Raw genomic sequence first — 19,292 nt, forward strand, 5'->3', positions numbered from 1 at the left:
AGAAGAAGAAGAAGACAGCCAGCAGCAGCCAGAGGCTTCTAGAAGCAACGTGCACCGGGACGGTCGCCGGTAAAAACCAACCTGCTCTCTGCACACAACGTTACAGATCAACACGTCGGGCTGAACATGGCTAAATGGGGAGAAGGGGACCCTCGTTGGATCGTGGAGGAGAGAGCCGACGCGACTAATGTCAACAACTGGCACTGGTGAGATATAAAGAAAGGACACTGACTAGCTAGCTAGCTAATGCTAACATCACACACACACACACACACACACACACACACACACACACACACACTTATATCACATTTATGTCGAGATTACAGCTGTTATTTTTTTATTTAATTTTAGTCCTATACGTGGATTAACCAGTGTTTCTTATTCATAGACAGATATTGAGTGTAAAATGTAGAATATTATTGAAATAAAGGATTACATTCGAGGGATTTAATCGAGCTAACATGATCTTTTTCAAGTTAGCATCGCTGCTAGCTAGCTACTGTAGCTTCCGATGCCTCTACTGTAGCTTCCGATGCCTCTACTGTAGCTTCCAATGCCTATACTTAAGCTTCTAACGCCTCTACTGTAGCTTCTAACGCCGCCTCTACTGTAGCTTCTAGTGCCGCATCTACTATAGCTTCTAATGCCTCTACTGTAGCTTCTAGTGCCGCCTCTACTGTAGCTTACAATGCCTCTACTGTAGCTTCTAGTGCATGTACTGTAGCTTCTAGTGCATGTACTGTAGCTTCTAATGCCTCTACTGTAGCTTATAATGCCTCTACTGTAGCTTATAATGCCTCTACTGTAGCTTCTAATACCTCTACTGTAGCTTCTAATGCCTCTACTGTAGCTTATAATGCCTCTACTGTAGCTTCTAGTGCATGTACTGTAGCTTCTAGTGCCTCTACTGTAGCTTCTGATGCCTCTACTGTAGCTTCTGACGCCTCTACTGTAGCTTCTGCCGCCTCTACTGTAGCTTCTGATGCCTCTACTGTAGCTTCTGCTGCCTCTACTGTAGCTTCTGATGCATGGACTGTAGCTTCTGCCGCCTCTACTGTAGCTTGTTAGCCTGTTATATTTATCTGACATAAACTAATAATTAACGTTTAAGTTGCTTAAGATGGGTAATTTATCTGACATGTCTTCTTGTGTTGTCAGAATGATGTCATTGTGTAGTCTCCCTGTAACTTATGTATCGCTGATGTAGAAGTAGACTTAACGTGACACTAGAATAAATATCATCTCAGGCAAGTTTGACGTTAATTATATTTATACTACAATGAAACTTCTGTGAATAAGAAAAAGAAGATGTGAGTTTTGTGCCATTTACCCATTTCTGACGCACTCACTTTGCAGGACCGAACGAGATGCAACAACCTGGTCGTCGGACAAATTAAAATCCCTGCTCCTCGGTCTGAGCGTGGAGAACGACGAGGGGAGTTGTGAGGTGACAGAAGTGAGCAAGGTGGAAGGAGAAGCCTCCATTAACAACCGCAAAGGGAAACTTATTTTCTTCTATGAATGGAACCTGAAGGCTACTTGGACCGGTGAGTAGAAGACCGAGGCTGTAGGAATGCACAGGAAACTAACTCAAGCTGCATTCTTTAGTGCTCGTTTCCTGTAAAATGAGGACCACATTCTCATTTTGTCAGTCTAATGCTTCTTAAATTAGAAAAGGATGGCTAGAAGAGGACAGTAACTCAACAGCTGATCAAAAGCTGTTGTAATTATAGAGAAGAAAGAGGAATAAAGAGGCTTTGAGTCTCTGCTGACATCTGTGTTGTCTTTGTTTTCCCAGGAGAGTCCAAAGCAGGAGTCAAATATACGGGAACCATTGACGTTCCCAACCTTTCTGACGAGAACGACATGGAGGATCTGGATGTAAGTGTCGCAGAGATCTTCTGTGTATTTCTAACTGACTGACTGACTGACTAGCGTGCTGACGACCGCTCTGTGATTTTTGTCCAGATTTCTGTATCGTTGAATAAAGATGAACCGGAAACGCCGCTGACCAACCTGATGAAGACAAAAGGAGCCGATACAATCCGTGAAGTCCTGGGGAGCTACGTCGGGTTCTTGAAAACAGGCGAGTGAAACCAGACAAGATGTTAATTACAACAGAAAGGTTCATTCAGTCATCAGGCTCAAGTGATCGTCACAACAGTGTTGATGATTCTTTTTTATGGTTTAGGGTTTACAGAGATAACCATGTGAAGTCGAAGTTAAAAAGTGCTGTGTGAAAAATGTAATAACCCTATAAAAGCAACACAAATGCTATTAAATCTAAGTTTGCTACATGTGGAGACGTTTAAATCTTTGTTTTCTCTAAGACTGTTAAAATCTACATAAATGTCTTTTTGAATAGTAGACTTTATTTGTTAAAATATTGACTATAAACATCCTCATTATTTCTCTAATGAAGAGTTTTACAGTTTAGTTATTTAGTGCTTGTTTGTTTAAAGTGGAATTCCTTTTGTATTTTTGTTATTTAAATACTTTTAATTCAGCGAGGATGAATAAAAAGTGTTTTTTAAGATCACTTTGTTGTGATTGCAGAGTTCACTCAGGGAATGATCCTGCCGACAGCCAACGGTGTGTCCAAGTCCACGTCACAGTCCAAGGCCACAGTGGACAACACTCGGGTACGTCGCTCACTAAACGTCTCCAGCCGTCGGCCACGTTCTACATTTACACACAAAACTCTAAATGATTCACTGTAACAGAACCGTCACGGTGTTTTCCTCGCGGCAGCAGCAGCAGCGATCGTCGCTCATCAGACTTTTGTTCTTTGAACAGATTTCCTCCTCGAGCAGCACAGCTGCTCCCGTCAACACCGGCGTCAAGATCCCCACCTGTAAGTTCAGCATGAGGGAGAAGTTCCTCACCTGCCCGGCTGATCTCTACCGCGTCTTCCTCAACCAGGAGGTGAGCGTCACCTGGTTATCCTCTCGATACCACCTCTTCAGTCCTGATACCAAGTACCGACCTGATACCAGTGTTTCATTAACGAGCTGTGTGTGTGGAAGAGACTGGAGTCTTTCTTTTATGTGAAGGCAACGACGAGCTTGACTTAAACATTCTTTCCATACTTTGTAAAACTAAAGGTAACAAGTAAATACATAGATATAAATGCACTGAGTTGCAATTTTTTAAGATAACGGTATCCAAGAGCAGATGGGCCTCGTGTCACCGATACGAGATCCAGATATTTGAGTCGGCACCGGACCGATATTTAATATCAGAGGAAAGAATAAGCCAACCAATACAAATGTTACGGTTAAAAGCACCAACTACTGTCTGCACAGCATCCTCCTACAGCTGAAGACGGGTTAGATGCAGAGCTCAGCTTTCATGCTTGTGTGTGACGATTATAATAAAGTGTTTTGTTTTTGGTGAATGTGCAGATGACCCAGGCGTTCACTCACGCTCCGGCGACGGTGGACGGAGAGAAAGGAGGGAAGTTCCGTCTGTTAGAAGGAAACGTTTTTGGTGAATTCACAGAGCTGGTGAGTCTCAACCTTTCATTCTCTTAACTTTTATACTAATAATGATTTTATTTGACTGTTTCTTCTCGTATGCAGCTCATTTACTCATCGTTATATAACTTTTAAACTATTAAACTGTCTCCATTTCTATCTTGTAAAGCACTTTGTAACCTTTGTTTTGAAAAGTGTTATTAATAAAGTTTATTATTATTGTTTGAATCATAAAGTACAATGAGAAATCCACCGATTGCAATTTTCTTGGCCGATTAGGATTTTATATATATATGGAATATGTTTATGTGATTATCAGACATGCAGAGTTAAAGATGTTTTTATTTTTGTGTTATTCGACCACATAAGCTTCAGATGAAATTAATAAATGTTAACAATGAATCCTCTCCTCAGGTACCTGATGAGAAGATAGTGATGAAGTGGAGGTATAACAACTGGCCCTGTGGTACGTCCATCTATTTATAATGTATTTATTTTATATTTAAAGAGCCGCGTGTGACAGTTTGACTTAAATTGTATTCAAACATGCTGAACATCACTTTTTTATTATAAAGCTACATTTGCAGAAACAAATTTTGTAAAAACTGCCAAACATCGGCCATTCTTTTTCATATCACAAAAAAATTAAGATTTAAAGGATTTTTTTGCTTATTTCCTCGTACAACATACACATTAAAACTATCTCTATGTTCTTAATTTGAAGGTGTCTTTATGGTATGCTAGGTATCTATTATAAACTCTAAATAATGTTTCCTTTTACCGTGTTTATTTACTATTCAAGGTTAAAGTGTAACTTTGTGACTCTGAGAAACCTCAGTGAGACAGTCGATACGATAAAATGAACTAAATTAACTAAATTAACTAAGTAAAATAAAATAAATAAAATAAGGTGATTTAAAGGAGATTACTGATGTTAAAGTGTGTCTCTGCTCCACAGAGCACTACGCCACCATCTCCATGTCGTTCTACGACCGCAGCAGCGAGACGGAGCTGAAGGTGGAGTGTCGGGGCGTCCCGGACGAGGAGGAGGAGCGCACGAGAGAGGGCTGGCAGAGATACTACTTTGAAGCGATTAAACAGACTTTTGGCTACGGAGCGCGACTCTACTGAGGACGCCTTTTCGCTGTAGTTGACGGTTTTCTTCTCGTTTGGATTTTGTTTTTTTAACTTCTTGTTCCTCCGATCTCTCTGGCACAAGATGTCCCGCTGTAACAACTCATAGCTCGAGTTGACAAAAGAGACAATGAGGTGATTCCGTCACCAGTCTGAGTGTAAATGTTTTAATTTTTTCATCGTATTTAAATCTAGATTTGTCCCCGTCAGTATTTGGGTCAGTTGTTCAAAAGGAGCGTAAATGGATTAAATAAAAGAGCTATTGAACCACTAATGCAAATCTATAAATATGTAATTACTGCAAGAGTTAAAATAAATGTTTTGGTTTTCTTTTACTAAAAAAAAAAAAAATGTTTTTTTTTTTTTTCTACTTCTACTCTTTTCAAGTGTAACTGTGGTGAAGATGCATGTTTCATTTCAATGACTACTGGATCTGAACTTCATGGTGAAGTCCGTCTCATTGAGACTTTATCATGTTCGTCCAGCTCGGACCTCCGGCGGGAGACGTCGCCCATCGTGCAGCTAGCTAGCGTAGCAACTCAAGTCACACGGTTTGCTAGATTTGACTTTCACGTGTAAATTTACAGTAAAAAAAAAAAAAAATGGTTTTCAGAATAAAATGCATTTATTTATTCGTCATTTCACCTCACGATGTAAAAAGATTAGTTTCTTGGAATAAACTAATCCCTGTATGCTCTTGATTTGTTTTTATTTTTGTGACCTTTTATACTTCACATTAAATCACAGATGTTGAAACTATTTATTTACAGTTTGATTACATTTCATATGCAAAGGTTTACCATCTTTAAAACATTCGTTTACAAGTGCTTTAAATATTAAACGCTCTAAACAAGCCAATCAGGCAAATATTTAGCAAAACAAGCACTTAGTTTAGTTTTAAAGGCTGCAGCATAAAATTGTATGAAAAACTTATAATAATCTGTTATTGGAACTGAACCGTAATCTGACCAGAGCATAGTTTCATATCAATGCTCAAAGAATGCTTTAAAGCAAATTGCCTGAACAAATGAACTAATTGGCAGTCTGAAACAAGTTCAATCACATCGTTTAAGTTCATTATACTTTAGTGTAAACTTACACAGTGCAGTTTACTTTGAACAAATCTGCTACAAACAAAAAGGGCTTCTAAACTAAATCTCACCAAATAAAACAAAAGCAGCCAGAGGTCTAAAGTATTACATAACCTAATAATAGTTAATATCCTCACGTTAACCCGCAAAGTTTAAATAAAGATAAATGTTCAAACTCAAGTGAAATGATGCGAGTTCCTCTGGTTGGTCGCTCACAAGCAGATGAAGAGCTCCGACTCCTGGAAGAAACAAAGCAATGAGCTTAACAAACTCGTAATAATTGAACATATTTCTGAATGACTGCTTGTCGTCTCCTCTTTCCTCAGCTTAGGAAACGAATAAACTATTTTATTCCACATAAGAAACAAACTACACGTTAATAAGAGAAGAGTAGAGCTGGAGTCTGATGACCATTAAAGCCTCAAGGGGTCGCTATTAACATTTAAAGCCTTTTGGTCTTGTTGGTTGAGAGTTCAACTACCAACACAAACTGCTGCCTGAGTGCCTCTGAGCAAAACCATCCAACCTTTTCCTATCTAGTGTGTTTTCATTGATACGTACACCGGAGCTGGAGTCGTTGTCCAGTGAGTCGCGGCTCCGTCGAGGCGCCATTTCTGCCACTTCAGCAGCTTTTTTAACAGACATGTCGCGTCGTTTAGTCCTGAAAAGAACATCATGTAAAATAAAGATTAGAAACGATGAGTCAGCTAACCGGATAATCAGACAACAGAAAACTAATATTGTTTCATGCAAAACATTCCACATTTGTTGTTTTTTGTTGTCACATATGAGAATAATTCTTTCTTGGTTTTGGACTGTTGGTCGAACAAAACAAGCAATTTAAAGAAACTAATTTAGATTTGATTCAAACGGTTATTTGACTGATTGAGTAACAAACACGTAGAGCCCTGATATAGATTTACTGTGAAGACTACACTAAGATACTTGTGTCATTTCAATATCCAGCATTTAAAACAAAACATAACCTCACTCTCATAATATTTTAATGTAACTCATCTTAAATGCATCTAAAAGTGCCAATAAACGGCTGTTCTCTGAGAAGATGATAGACTAACACCGGCTGTAAATGATCACAGCTGATGAGACATGTTTCTACCTGAACGTCGGCCACATGCTCATCCCTCTGTCGTCCTTCTGGCCGGCCGAAGACGAAGCTCGCTCCACCAGGTCTCTGAGGAAGTGGAAGAGCTTCTCAAACTCGATGCACTGCTTCCTACACACAAATATGAAGTATTCTTTCATTGTCCTCCCTTCAAATACACACAGCAAAACATTTCATAAATATAAACATGACTTAAGGCATCACATTCTACTACATCACGTTCACGCTGAAAGTAACGATAAGGAGTCTAAATTTGTTTAATTGTTGTGTTTAAAATTAAACTGGAAGATGAAAGACAAATTAAATCTTTAGAAAGTCATTTGTCGCCGTTCCATTGATGTTCATCTGTATCTTTTCTTTGATTTCTAGAATACCAATTTCAAAATCAGGATACTATGAAGATGAAAGTGCATGTTGTACAATATTAGTTTGTCATACAGGCAGTGAATGCATCACAGCTGGATTAGTCCTTATTTCTTCTTCACTGCCATTTACTGAACGATATCAGTCGGATTTAAAGATAATTAACGACTTCCACACGTCTGAGCAGAAGCTTCTACTCACATGTGAGCGACGGACACGACGGCGCTGCGCTTCGACTGAGTTATCAGACAGGTTTTGGTGAGCAGAGACTTCAGGAATATTTCCAGAGCTCGAGCTGATCGCTGCAGTTCAGGACATCAACACATCTCTACACGTCTGCTTAAAGGCGACACAAGTGGAAGTAAAGTCGCTGTCTTCCATCTACAGTATATGTGACGGTTCCCTCCAGGACTACAGCACAAAACAGATTGCATCACCTGCAGGGATTCTCTTTGGGGGAATATCTTATTGAATTATTAACTTATTTTGTTTATTAATGCCTCATTTAAAAGTAGCAGTGAATTAAAATGAAAAAAACTGCACCAACTTCCAGAACAACTTTTGATTTGGTCTGTTCAACAATGGTGGAGGAAGTATTTACATCTTTTACTGAAGTAAAAGTGGTAATACCTCAGCATAAAAATACTCTGTTACAAGTAAAAGTCCTGCATTCAAAGTAGAAAAGTATTAGCATCAAAATATACTAAAAAGTACAAAAAGGTAAGAATACTCACTATGCAGAACGACTCATTTTAGAATGAAATAAATGTCGTGGAGTAGAAGTAGAAAGTAGCAAGAAATGGAAATACTCATGTAAAGTACCTCATATTGTACTTAAGTACAGTACTTGAGTAGATATACTTAGTTACATTCCACCACTGGTACTGAAAATGTGTCACGTGCTGTGTGGTACCTTTAGGTTAGAATTAGATCAAGGCCATAGAGGAGCGACTACAACTCCCAGCATGCTTAGGGAGGAGTTGGAGGGAGAGGACTGCTGCAAAACAACAAATGTATGAAAGATGAATCAAAAGCAGCAACACCTCCAGAGAGATGAGTAGTTCTTTATACAGCAGTACACACACACACAGTTAATTAATGTAAAAGTTTAAAAAGGATACAGATGATCACAGGAACCGCCACAGCAATCCTCCCCACCTCTGCGTCCTTCTGCATGATCTTTTTAATGCGACTCTGGGAACAAAACAAAACAAGTAATTCACAACTTTAAGAGACGTCACATGAAGTTACACTGCTGCATTCAAAGGCTCCTCGTAAACCAGAGCCTCCTAGATCTGAAGTCATGAAGGCAACATGTAAAGCAGTCAGAGCTCACATTTCTAATGGATTATAAATATACCATAGATATTACTTTCATTAAATGGTTCATTTGTCATTCATTCGGTAGCAGTTAACACCTATGACTGTGCACATATCTATGTTTACATTTAATAAATCCATATCAAAGAAGATTCAAAATACCAAAGAAGAACAGAAACAAAACAGACGCACCAACATGCAGCAGTTTGTTACAGAACACATCAGTTATTTGCAATTATACGATTCATAAATCATCCATGAATCTGCTCTTTATACAACTGATCTATGTATTCTCATTCATCATTTCTTTATTTTTTATTGTACCTCTTTATTATCCTTCATTTTGTGCAACTTTTATGTTTTTAACATTTTAAATTTGTCATCTTGTGTCGTCCAAACGAGACCAGATCTGAATATATATCTTACCTGTAAAGTGCATTCCCGTCACCCGATGCTACATGAACGCCGCTAACCGTTAGCTCGAGTCCTTTCTTTAACTTTAAACAGCTTAATTACACTAAAATAAAGTGTCTACTCACGGGAGGGAAGCGTACATTATATCTTCTCTTGTGTCCGGACATTTCACTCGCTTTAATCCGCGCGGTTCGGTCACATTGTTCATGTTTTTACCGCAAACCGCCGCTGAATCCATTTGTTTACCTTCAGCAGGAACACGCACCTGAGGTCAACCAGCGCGTGACCCCAATAATGACGTCATGACCCCCGCAGTGTCCCTTTCTAGTTTCTAATAAACAATAACACATTATATTTAAAAGGATAAATGATAATAAAATGTATTGTTTGAAACTCATCATATCAAAGGAATAAAAATAAATGCATTTGTTTTAGTATTTCACATTCAATGTTATCCTCTTTGAATTATAAAGATTATAAGATTATGTAAAATATATAAGTTCCAAAAGTTACACTTTTAACTTTTGTCTCAAACTATTATCATTTAAATGTCTAAAAAAGCCCCAAACTGTGGAAACATTAGATACAAGATGTGATAAGAAAAGTGAAGTACATGTTCAAAGATTCTACTGGTATAAATGGCCTCTCCCTTACTTACAGTATGTAGTTTTTCCCACAAATTCAGGTAAACTGACATAAAACTTCTCCAGAACATAAACTCAAGTATTTGACAGCAGCTGAGTTTACGGTTAGAGATCAAAGATGCTCTTTGTTGGTTGTCTGAAGATGAATATCTTACAATTTGTAGTTGATTCCTCATCTTTATTTCACATAAATACTATAAATTACTGACTTTCATGAATAAAAACATTTGCATCCGTCATGTCTGCAGACGATGTAAAATTATGTGTTTACATCTCAGTAATTTTGCACTTATATTGCACTTAAGAATATGTATGTTTTCGTTTATTTATTATAATCTATGTATTTCATGTTATTTCTTGACTTTTGCAGTACTTGTTTTGGTCTTTTACTTTGTTTGTATTGACGCTAATGCACCACAACAACGAGCTGATGTGAAAACATACTCGGCAATAAACCTGATTGTGATTGTGATTTATGAGAAACAGTCAACTTTGGGATCGATGTGATTGTTCTCTGTTGATGTAAAGAAATAAAAGAAACAAAAAAAACAAGACAAAAAGCAAAACATCACACATTTTAAGACCCCTGTCACATACGAGCATTTATGACAATCATAACTTCACAACGACAGACGAGACTGAACATGAGACAAAACACCAAAATACGCTTAGTTATACGCTTTATGTTTCAAAGAAAGGAACTGAATGAACTGCTTTGTTGTTTGCCAAAAATAAAGTTAATTCAAGCTCCACTGATCAGCTTTTCTGCAGGTTTAACAATCTTCATCAGCAGATGGAGTGAGATACGTTGAGTGTACGTTTTGTCAAATAACAAAGCTCTTCATGTTGCTTTTTTCTTTAATTTCTAATTAGAAACTACTAATTAAAGTGTACATGAACATGATGTACTCTTAACTTGGTGTTTTTCTCTATGTACTCTTATTTATCCAGGTACAAAGTTGTGTTTAACTGAAGAGTTAAAGACCATTAAGACAACATGGACTGCAATTATGAATCGCTAATCGACAGTTTATGACTGAGAGGCTCTGGTTGCACGAATGACTACAAAGGTTAAAGATATCAGAATCCTCACGGAGGTTATTTAAACACCGATAAAGCTTCAGACCTGTTTTTATTTCTACATTTGTGTTTCCTTTGGCGAGACAGACGACAACATGTTACCAACACGTGTGCTGATCGTAGTGTGTTTATTAGCTGCGTGTCATGCAGACGGTGAGCTTTAGAATATCTCAACGAGTAGTTTCTAAAAACACCTCCTTTATTCTACAGTGTTTATAATGTTTCTTCTCTCTTGCAGGCTTCACATTAAAGGAAGAAGAAGATTTCAACCAGGTATCGTTCAAACATTCCACACTGTTTTCTACTGTTTCTTTCTGTTCTAAACTTCTCGTGCAGGTTTCATCACATGTTCTGTATTTATGGTTCAAGTTATTCTTTATTTAAGGAGCACTGGTTTTAAATCTGTTGCTGCTGTAAATACGCTCTAAATACGTTAAATACACTTTTTTATTAAATATCCAACCTGAAAAATAAAATGAGCCAGTAAATGATGTATAGCTACATTTTATTTATATATTTATAAACAGTTTATTTTTGCATTATTATTATTATTTGCTGTATTAAGTATTTTGTAATGATTACCAAATGATTTGTGAACAAAGGAATTGTTTGTAAAACATCTATAAACATGGACTACAAAACAATTATTAACTATTGATAAAGTATTGACTGTCTATCTAAATAAGGGTTATAGATGCTTTACAAAGTACTTATTAACCGTTTAACAGTATAATAATGTTTTCAATCTGCATCAAGATGTTTATTGACAGTTTAAAAAACTATTAATAACGATTTACAAAGTGTTACTGAATGTTTAACAAGCTTTACTTAAAGGTTTACAAATCATTTGGTAATCATTGAAATATGCTCAGTATACTACATGAAATGTTATAATGTGTGCAACAATAAATAACTCACTAAAGTTTATCTATTTATTAATGATAGTGATACCTATTTATCAATTCATTGTTTGATAACATGTCTTGTAAAGTAATTCATTTAAAGGCCTGATGCAGACGTTCAATACAGCTTTTGATATAGTTAGAGATATATAATATAATGCTCACAATATATAACTGTTAACATTGAGCAGGTTTGGTTTTAATAGCTGCTAATGCTAAAAGAAGATTGATTTTAACCACTTTCACACCTCAACCCATAAATCTTCCTGCGTTTTTGGTTGTTTTGGGGAAGCAAGAGCTTGATTCTGCATTAAATATTTCAGTTTTTGTTGTATTTATTTCCCGAGCTCTGTGTCAGGAAGTCTTCCTCTGTGGTTTAGTGGGAACAAAAGCAGCAAAAGTCCCACATAAAGGACCAAAGAGGTCGCAGAGCGAGCGAGCGGATCACTAGTGTCCAGTCAGCTGTGGTCTGGACTCTTTACAACACATGGCTGCCAGATTTGGCAACTGCAACTTTTGGGGGGTTCAGGTTCAGGCTGAGTGTGCAGCACTCGGACCGGTGTTGGGCCAGAGTTAGCACTTAGCCCAGTACACGTGGTGCATTATTCATCAGGGGTTCAAGCAGAGCATTACGTCTAGCATTACCCCTTCCTATCAAGAATGGTTGTGTAATGTCAGGAAAGACTTGACGTGGATGTTTTTCTGTGTGAGCAACAAAAGTCTTGGACCCTGAACATTTATCTAACCAGGAAACCCTCATTGAGATTAAACATGTGTCATGGTGGACATAGGCAGCGATAACGACGAGATACAGACATAACAATAATAAACCACATCGGACAGACTTAGCCACGAAATCTGAATTACACAGAAATGTGGTTATAAAATCACAAATATAATTTCCAATACAATTACGTAGACAGATTTCATCCTCAAAACAACCACAAGTGTACTTTAAAACAACCCAATTCCTCAAAAGGTTCCTCAAAAGGTTCCTCGTTCCTGGGAAAGGTCCATGAGGGAACCCTCGAGTTAGAACTCCTAAACTTTAAACACATAAACCGTGAGAATGTGTCGTGTGATTCTTTTCCTGCAGGATGTTCTAGGAACAGACTTTCTCCGGCGTCATCTGCATCCTTCGTTCCTTTGTCCGGATATGAGTCCGTCTCCCACCGTCCCAACCTCAGGTGAATGTCCCTTAGCTTCAACCAGCTTCTATTCTTCCTCGTTTCACCAGCAGATATGGTGCTTTTTACTGCACCATAAATAAAGAAGACTGTATATTATTATAGGTTAAGATTTGGAAAGGTTTGGTCTTAAATACTGTTTTTGTGAGGGAACAGAAGAAGTTTATTTTAATCTTTAATCCTTGGGAAATGTAATGGGTTAGTTTAAATGAGATATTCTGCCTGAATAACACTGTGTGTGTGTGTGTGTGTGTGTGTGTGCTTATAATATTACTATATAATAGCTCTATTTCTTGTGTTTGTTTGTCTTCTGTTCCAGTTGAGTTTGTGAAAGCTGCAGACGTGAAAGTCATCGCCGCGCTGGGAGACTCTTTAACGGTGAGAGAAGTTTTCTTTCTGCACAAAATTCTAGAAATAGAAATTGTAACAAATGTATTTATCTTCAATATGACAATGAACTGTAAACGTTTATGTTATTATGTAAATCATTACAGTTTATAGTGGAATCAATTTCATGCTAAAGTAAACTTAAATGACTTAAAGAGCAGCAGGTTCATGTTTTAGTATTCATACTTAACTTTTACTGAAAACGTAGAAACGTTCATTCTAAGGTAACAAAAGCACAAATGTTCTTATTTTCAGGTGACTATACACTAAAGAAAACATAATAATATATTCATCTAAATGCTACACACTGTTCCTTTAAGAAGGAAACCACCAGAAACAATAACAACACAATAAAGAACAATTTACTCCTTAATGTAACCCATAAAAATAATTTAATGAAACATTAGATTTAATGTCATGACAGTGTTTCTCCTCATGAAGAATATTGTCTGTATGTGTTTTTATTTGCAGACAGCTATTGGTGCCAACGGTTCCACGATTCTGTCGATACCTTTTGAATTTCGCCAAGTGTCCTGGAGGTAAATCATCGCCTCCATTTGAGATAATCTTGTTTTATTTTGGAACCAATCAAGAACAGTCTGAGAGGATTTATACCCATCTGTAGCCCGAAAGCTGCTAATTGTTTTAGCATAATTCAGTTACTTCATTTAAAGGACGGGTTGGTAATCCTCTTCAAAAACATGTTTATGTTTTTGTTGAAAATGGGCGACCGGCCTTATGTGTGTTATTTACTTTCTTTATGGGTCTGTCTACGTTTTTATAGTTTATTTTTTGGTTTAAGGCAAAAACTGAGGAAAAAAAACAGAAATACTATTTTTTTTCTAAATAAAAATCGTAGCTGTGTTTCTCTGTTTTTATTGTCGGAAACAATTTCAGTTGATTTTTGCTTTTTATTTGGGGCTGTGGCTTATGAGGGAGGCCTGAAGGAACGGGCTGTCGGACTTTCTCGTTAGATTTAGCAACTTTTGGAGCTAATGCTGCTTTCATTGTTGGTCAACACTGAGCTGATACGATGTTGGAGACTTTTAAAGGTCTAGCTTACTCTTGCTAGTTTCTCAAGAATACCAACCCTGCCTTAACTTTGATCTTATGTAGCCAGTCTCATTATAAGTGTTGTGATGATTTGTGCATGTTGGTCTGACTTCATTCATCAAACACTGTCTCTCTCCCTTCTTCTGAGTTCAGCATCGGAGGATATGGAACCTATCAAAATGTCATCACACTGGCAAGTAAGTTCATTTATAGTCACAATATGATAACTTCAATGTGTAAAACCTAAAGACCACAGACGTTGTGGGATAACTTCTCCTGCAGAGATTGAGATTATTTCTCCAAAAGATGTTTGTAAAACTAAAAGCCCTTCATTCCAGGATGACTTGGCTTCTTTGTACCAAAACAATCTGTGTCTTTATAAAGCATTTTGTTTTGGTATAAAAAGAGGTTTTGACATGATCTCAGGATCCTTTCTTAAACTTTAAAACGTTTCGCTGTCCAGATATTTTCAGACTCTTCAGTCCCAGACTGCTGGGTCCATCCCCCGCGAGGACCTTCCACGGTCAGCCAACGACTGTCAACGAGACCGGCTTCAACTTCGCCGTCACCGGCGACAACACGCTGTGAGTCACTCACACACTCTGTAGGATCCGTTTATTTCTTCTTTGGATTTGCTCGTGACTCAATTCAGTGTTTGTTTCTTCTGTTGGTTTGTTGAAAACTCAATGTGAGCTGTGTGGAGTTTCAAACATTTAGGAGAATATTTGGAAAAGTTAAATAACGAAATAATGGAGTGTAATGTCAGACTGTACAATAAAGTCTTTATTGATCACCAGAGGGGAGAATATACAGGATACAATATACATTATATATAATAATGTTAAAAGTAACATAAGAATAGAAGAAAATAACAAAATGACAGCATACGCAGACAGCGTACACAAGATTAATAAATAACTAAATAATTAAATAAAATATATAATAAAAACATAATTTTCATCATGCAACTGTCAGAAACTTCAAGAGTGTCTTTAAGATGTTTTTCTTTGAGGTCTAAGATCAAAATAACTACGGTTGTAAATGATTTGATAACGTTTCATGGATAACATGGTGACTCAACAGCCTGTGTGTTCTCCTGCAGAAACGTCTCCGATCAGATACGACACATGATCGACACGTTCAAGTCTTATCCAGTGAGTCTCGTCTCTCTGCTCTTTAATATTCTTCATTTCTCTTCTTGGTGCGACGTTCAGAAAACAAGTCTTCTCTTTCAGGGTCTGAGCTTCGAGGAGGACTGGAAGGTGGTGACGATGCTGATCGGCATGAACGACATCTGTGACTACTGTAAAGACAAAGTGAGAGATTCGCTTTCTGAAAAGTCTGCACTCGTGTTTGATTTAAAGTATAGTGTGTGTGGGCGCGTCGGTTCACCGTGACGTCACTGGTGGGTGTGGTTACAGGTCTGTTCAACCTTTTAAATTGAACTCTTTACATTTGGTACATTTTCTGCTAAACTGGAAAAGCACACAAAGAGCACAGGCCTCCACGAAATAAGTCTATCCGCTGCGTGATTCGGACCGGCTCCTCAAAACACGTGTTGGTCAAATTAAAACTTCCTGTCGGGCTAAAAGACATAGGTTCTTAAAGATGAGAGCAATGATCCCGCCAAATTTCACGAACATCAAAGGATCCTTTGGGCCAATTTTGCAACTTAGTGCCGAATTTCCGTGGGTTTTTGAACATCCAAGGCTCCATAAAGATGTGATTTGTACAAAAGAATAATTATAATCTTAACAAAAACCATAGGTTCCTGACTAGAAGAGCACTCAGACAGCACAGACCTCTGCCAGAGAAAAATAATTTGTGTATCCGCCCCATGATTCTGATCCACTCCAGTATTTGGTTCTTCCTTGGCCGAGGTTACACCCTTCCACCAAGTTTCATGATAATCGGACGAGTGTTTTTTCCGAAATACTGCTGACAAAAAACACAACGAAACACTGAACATCCTCGTCTTCTCTCCCCACAGACTCTGTTCTCTCCCGACAACTTCATTCACTACATGACCGAAGCTCTGGACACGATGATGAAGGAGGTAAGATGCTGAAAGTCAAAACTAGATGTAATAGTCCGGCGGCCTCTTTACACACCAGGAAACAGAGTGTGTCAACCTACATCAAAAGATTTATCAGGTTTTTAGACATTTCCGAAAAATCAAGTGAAGATATTTCAGTCTGGACCGACATCGCCATACAGGCCCGGTGCTAAAAATAGAAAAACAAAGGCAGGGTTCAACTTACACCGCTGAGAGACTATTCAGACAGTTTCATTGATTAGAAACACTCTTAAAGATGTAATACTGTCTGTGAACTGTGTTTCCTAAGTTGTGAATGTATTGTGGAACAGTTTCTTCATGTGAAATGCTCGCCTCCCCTTTTGTTTGTCCTCCACTCCACTTTCACACTGAAACCATGAAGTATGAGAAAGAAGACGTCCAGACATTTAATAAAAAATACACTCTTTAGTCTGGAGAAGTGGCTTCAGTTGATGAACGTGATCCTCTGGTTTCAGATCCCCAGGACCATCGTGAACGTGGTGCAGATTCTCTCCATGAAGCCTCTCAGAGACGTTCAGAGGCCGACTCTGGGATGTCAGCTACAAAAGTTACCTGCACATTTTTAACTCTTAATCTAAAACCTCTCAAGTCAAACTGCAGGAGTGAAATATTACCACCGAATTATGTTGAAAGATAGTGGTGGAACATAACTAAGTGCATTTGCTCGAGTACTGTGTTCAAGCACACATTTGACGTACTTTACTTGAGTTTTTAAAACTTACTTAAGAGCTGATAAAATATGTTTTGTCAGAAATTTCAGTAAAACTGAAACACATTTTCTGATAATGATCAGAAGATGAATTCATATTAAAATAATCATTATTAATAGTTCAAAATGAGCTCCAGCTCAACTACAACCGTGAGACTTTTCTATACTTTGATATTTTGATGCAAACTCTCTCTTTAAATCTTAATTTTTTGATATTCTACATTGATTCTGAACAAATCAAGGTGAGTAAAGACGTCTTTAAATTAACAGTTGATAATAATTATAGTAAATAAATAAAGTATAATGAATCTCAAAACTGATTCTTAATTATATGATCTGAGGATGACCAATCATAACTGATCTGTTAGTTTGATAACCTGATCATCCAATAGTTTGATAATCTGCTCACAGGAGTTTCTGCTCGTGTCTCGTTCAACCTGAAGAAAACTCCAGCGAGCTGAAGGAGCTGGTTGAGATTAACACTGAATTCCAGGTGAGTGAATGAAGATAATTAGACTGTCTATTCACGGCTCAACCCACAAGAGACGTGACGAGGACGTCGTGCTATCAGGCTGTAAAACATCGTAACTCTCCTTGTTGTTGCAGAGGAGATTAGAGAAGCTTCTGCACGGAGAGCGCTTCTTCAAAAAGGACTTTGCTGTTGTTCTGCAACCTTATTTAGAGAAGGCAGAACTGCCACAACTTCCTGTAAGTCTCACGCTGTCAACCGGTTTTCATTACTTATCAATCATTATATTATTAGTGATTTTATTTTGTGCTCCAGGACGGGACGATTGACTTGAGCTTCTTCACCGCAGATTGTTTCCACTTCACTGTTAAGGGACACGAGGAGCTGGCAAAGGGACTGTGGAACAACATGGTGGATTTTATTATTATGTTTAATTAGCTAAAAGTTTGGTTTGGATATGATTCCTTGTGGGCTCACCCTAAATATAGATAAGATAAATGAAATGAAATGAAATTAATGAATTTTTTTAATGTTATTTTATTAATTTTATTAATTTTATTTATTTTATTTATTTTATTTATTTTATTTATTTTATTTATTTTATTTATTTTATTTATTTTATTTATTTTATTTATTTTATTTATTTTATTTATTTTATTTATTTTATTTATTTTATTTATCCAAGATAATCCCATCGAGATTTCTAATCTCTTTTACAACATTAAAACATTTTACCACATAAAAACACAGAAAACTATGGAAATCCATTTCCGCAGCAAAAAAAAAAAAAGGTCACTAAAAAAATCCACCCAAAAAAAATTGAATAAAAGATTCTAATCATTTATTGTTTTTGCTGGCGAAAAAAAAGAAAGAAAAAATAAAATAAAAGAAAAAAATGCACCAACACTTTTGGTGCATCCATCTGTAACCATAACACTGACCAGATGTTTCCAGTTGCTATAGAAAGTCTAAATGATGAGTCATAGAAGCAGCTCTTCATAGGTTTCCCTACATTTGATACATGGATTGTGAGTACATTGAAGACTTCTTTAAACGTGGCTTTACAACAGATGAAATACTTAAATTGCTTGATGTTTCACATGGATTGTACTGAGCAAACGCACCCTTGAATAGAACTTTAAGCAAGAAGCAGCTCTGGAGTATAAAGAATAAAACCAATGTGGCTGAGGTGACGACCTTCAATAAACAGCAACTGGAAACATCTGTTGTTGTTGTTTTTTGCTGGCAGTAAAAAAGTAAAAAAAAAAAATAATAATAATCAGTTCCCCCCCCCCCTTTTCCCCCAGCAAAATTTGGGGGATTTAAATTTGAAAAAAGATTTGGGGGTGGATTTTTTATTTTTATTTTTTGCTGGTGGAAATGGGCTTCCATAGAAACCAATTTAAAAACAAAACAGCAAAAAGTTAAAAGAAACCTAAAAACAAATAAAAATCACATAAAAGAGCCTTAAAACAAACCATCATATTGCATCAACGTGTGACAAATACATTCAGAGCTCAAATGATCCTGTTTTTATATACTTGCATAATCTACATATAATTTCATTGATATTTGTATCAATACGTTTGATAAAAAGTGACTTAATATTCAGTGTTGATGCATCAGATTCTACATAAAGTCAGAATTAAACTTCTTCTTCAGTTCCAGGCGGTCGGAGAGAAAGAGGTGATCGAGACATTTTCAGAGCCGGTAAAACTCATCTGTCCATCAAAGGTACAGCTTCCTGTTGGAGATCTTCATGTTTGTGTTTGTTGTTAATAACATTACTATAATGTGTATATATATATATATATATATATATATATATATATATATATGTTCTCTCATGTTCTCCAGGAG

At 37.1% G+C, this 19,292-nt stretch overlaps 1 protein-coding gene across 1 annotated transcript; it reads left to right on the forward strand.

The window, feature by feature from the left end:
* Nucleotides 1-5,314, forward strand: LOC142967786 (activator of 90 kDa heat shock protein ATPase homolog 1-like). The gene is made up of 9 exons (XM_076107362.1): nucleotides 1-206; nucleotides 1,360-1,550; nucleotides 1,802-1,884; nucleotides 1,972-2,089; nucleotides 2,560-2,645; nucleotides 2,800-2,928; nucleotides 3,408-3,509; nucleotides 3,894-3,945; nucleotides 4,438-5,314. Exons 1-9 carry the CDS (start codon nucleotides 127-129, stop codon nucleotides 4,608-4,610), a joined length of 1,014 nt encoding a protein of 337 aa, XP_075963477.1. The 5' UTR covers nucleotides 1-126; the 3' UTR covers nucleotides 4,611-5,314.
* Nucleotides 5,315-19,292: the final 13,978 nt, after the last annotated feature.

This window comes from Anarhichas minor, unplaced genomic scaffold (assembly GCF_050575085.1).
Source record: "Anarhichas minor isolate MPS153535 unplaced genomic scaffold, ASM5057508v1 ptg000038l, whole genome shotgun sequence".
NCBI classification, from domain to species: domain Eukaryota; kingdom Metazoa; phylum Chordata; class Actinopteri; order Perciformes; family Anarhichadidae; genus Anarhichas; species Anarhichas minor.

Excerpts from the sequence above, each read along its gene's own strand:
- LOC142967786 (XM_076107362.1), top strand. The coding sequence starts at position 127 with ATGGCTAAATGGGGAGAAGGGGACCCTCGTTGGATCGTGGAGGAGAGA. Across the intron at positions 2,090-2,559 it reads CGTCGGGTTCTTGAAAACAG|AGTTCACTCAGGGAATGATC; the intron begins GCGAGTGAAACC and ends TTGTGATTGCAG. Across the intron at positions 3,946-4,437 it reads GTATAACAACTGGCCCTGTG|AGCACTACGCCACCATCTCC; the intron begins GTACGTCCATCT and ends TCTGCTCCACAG.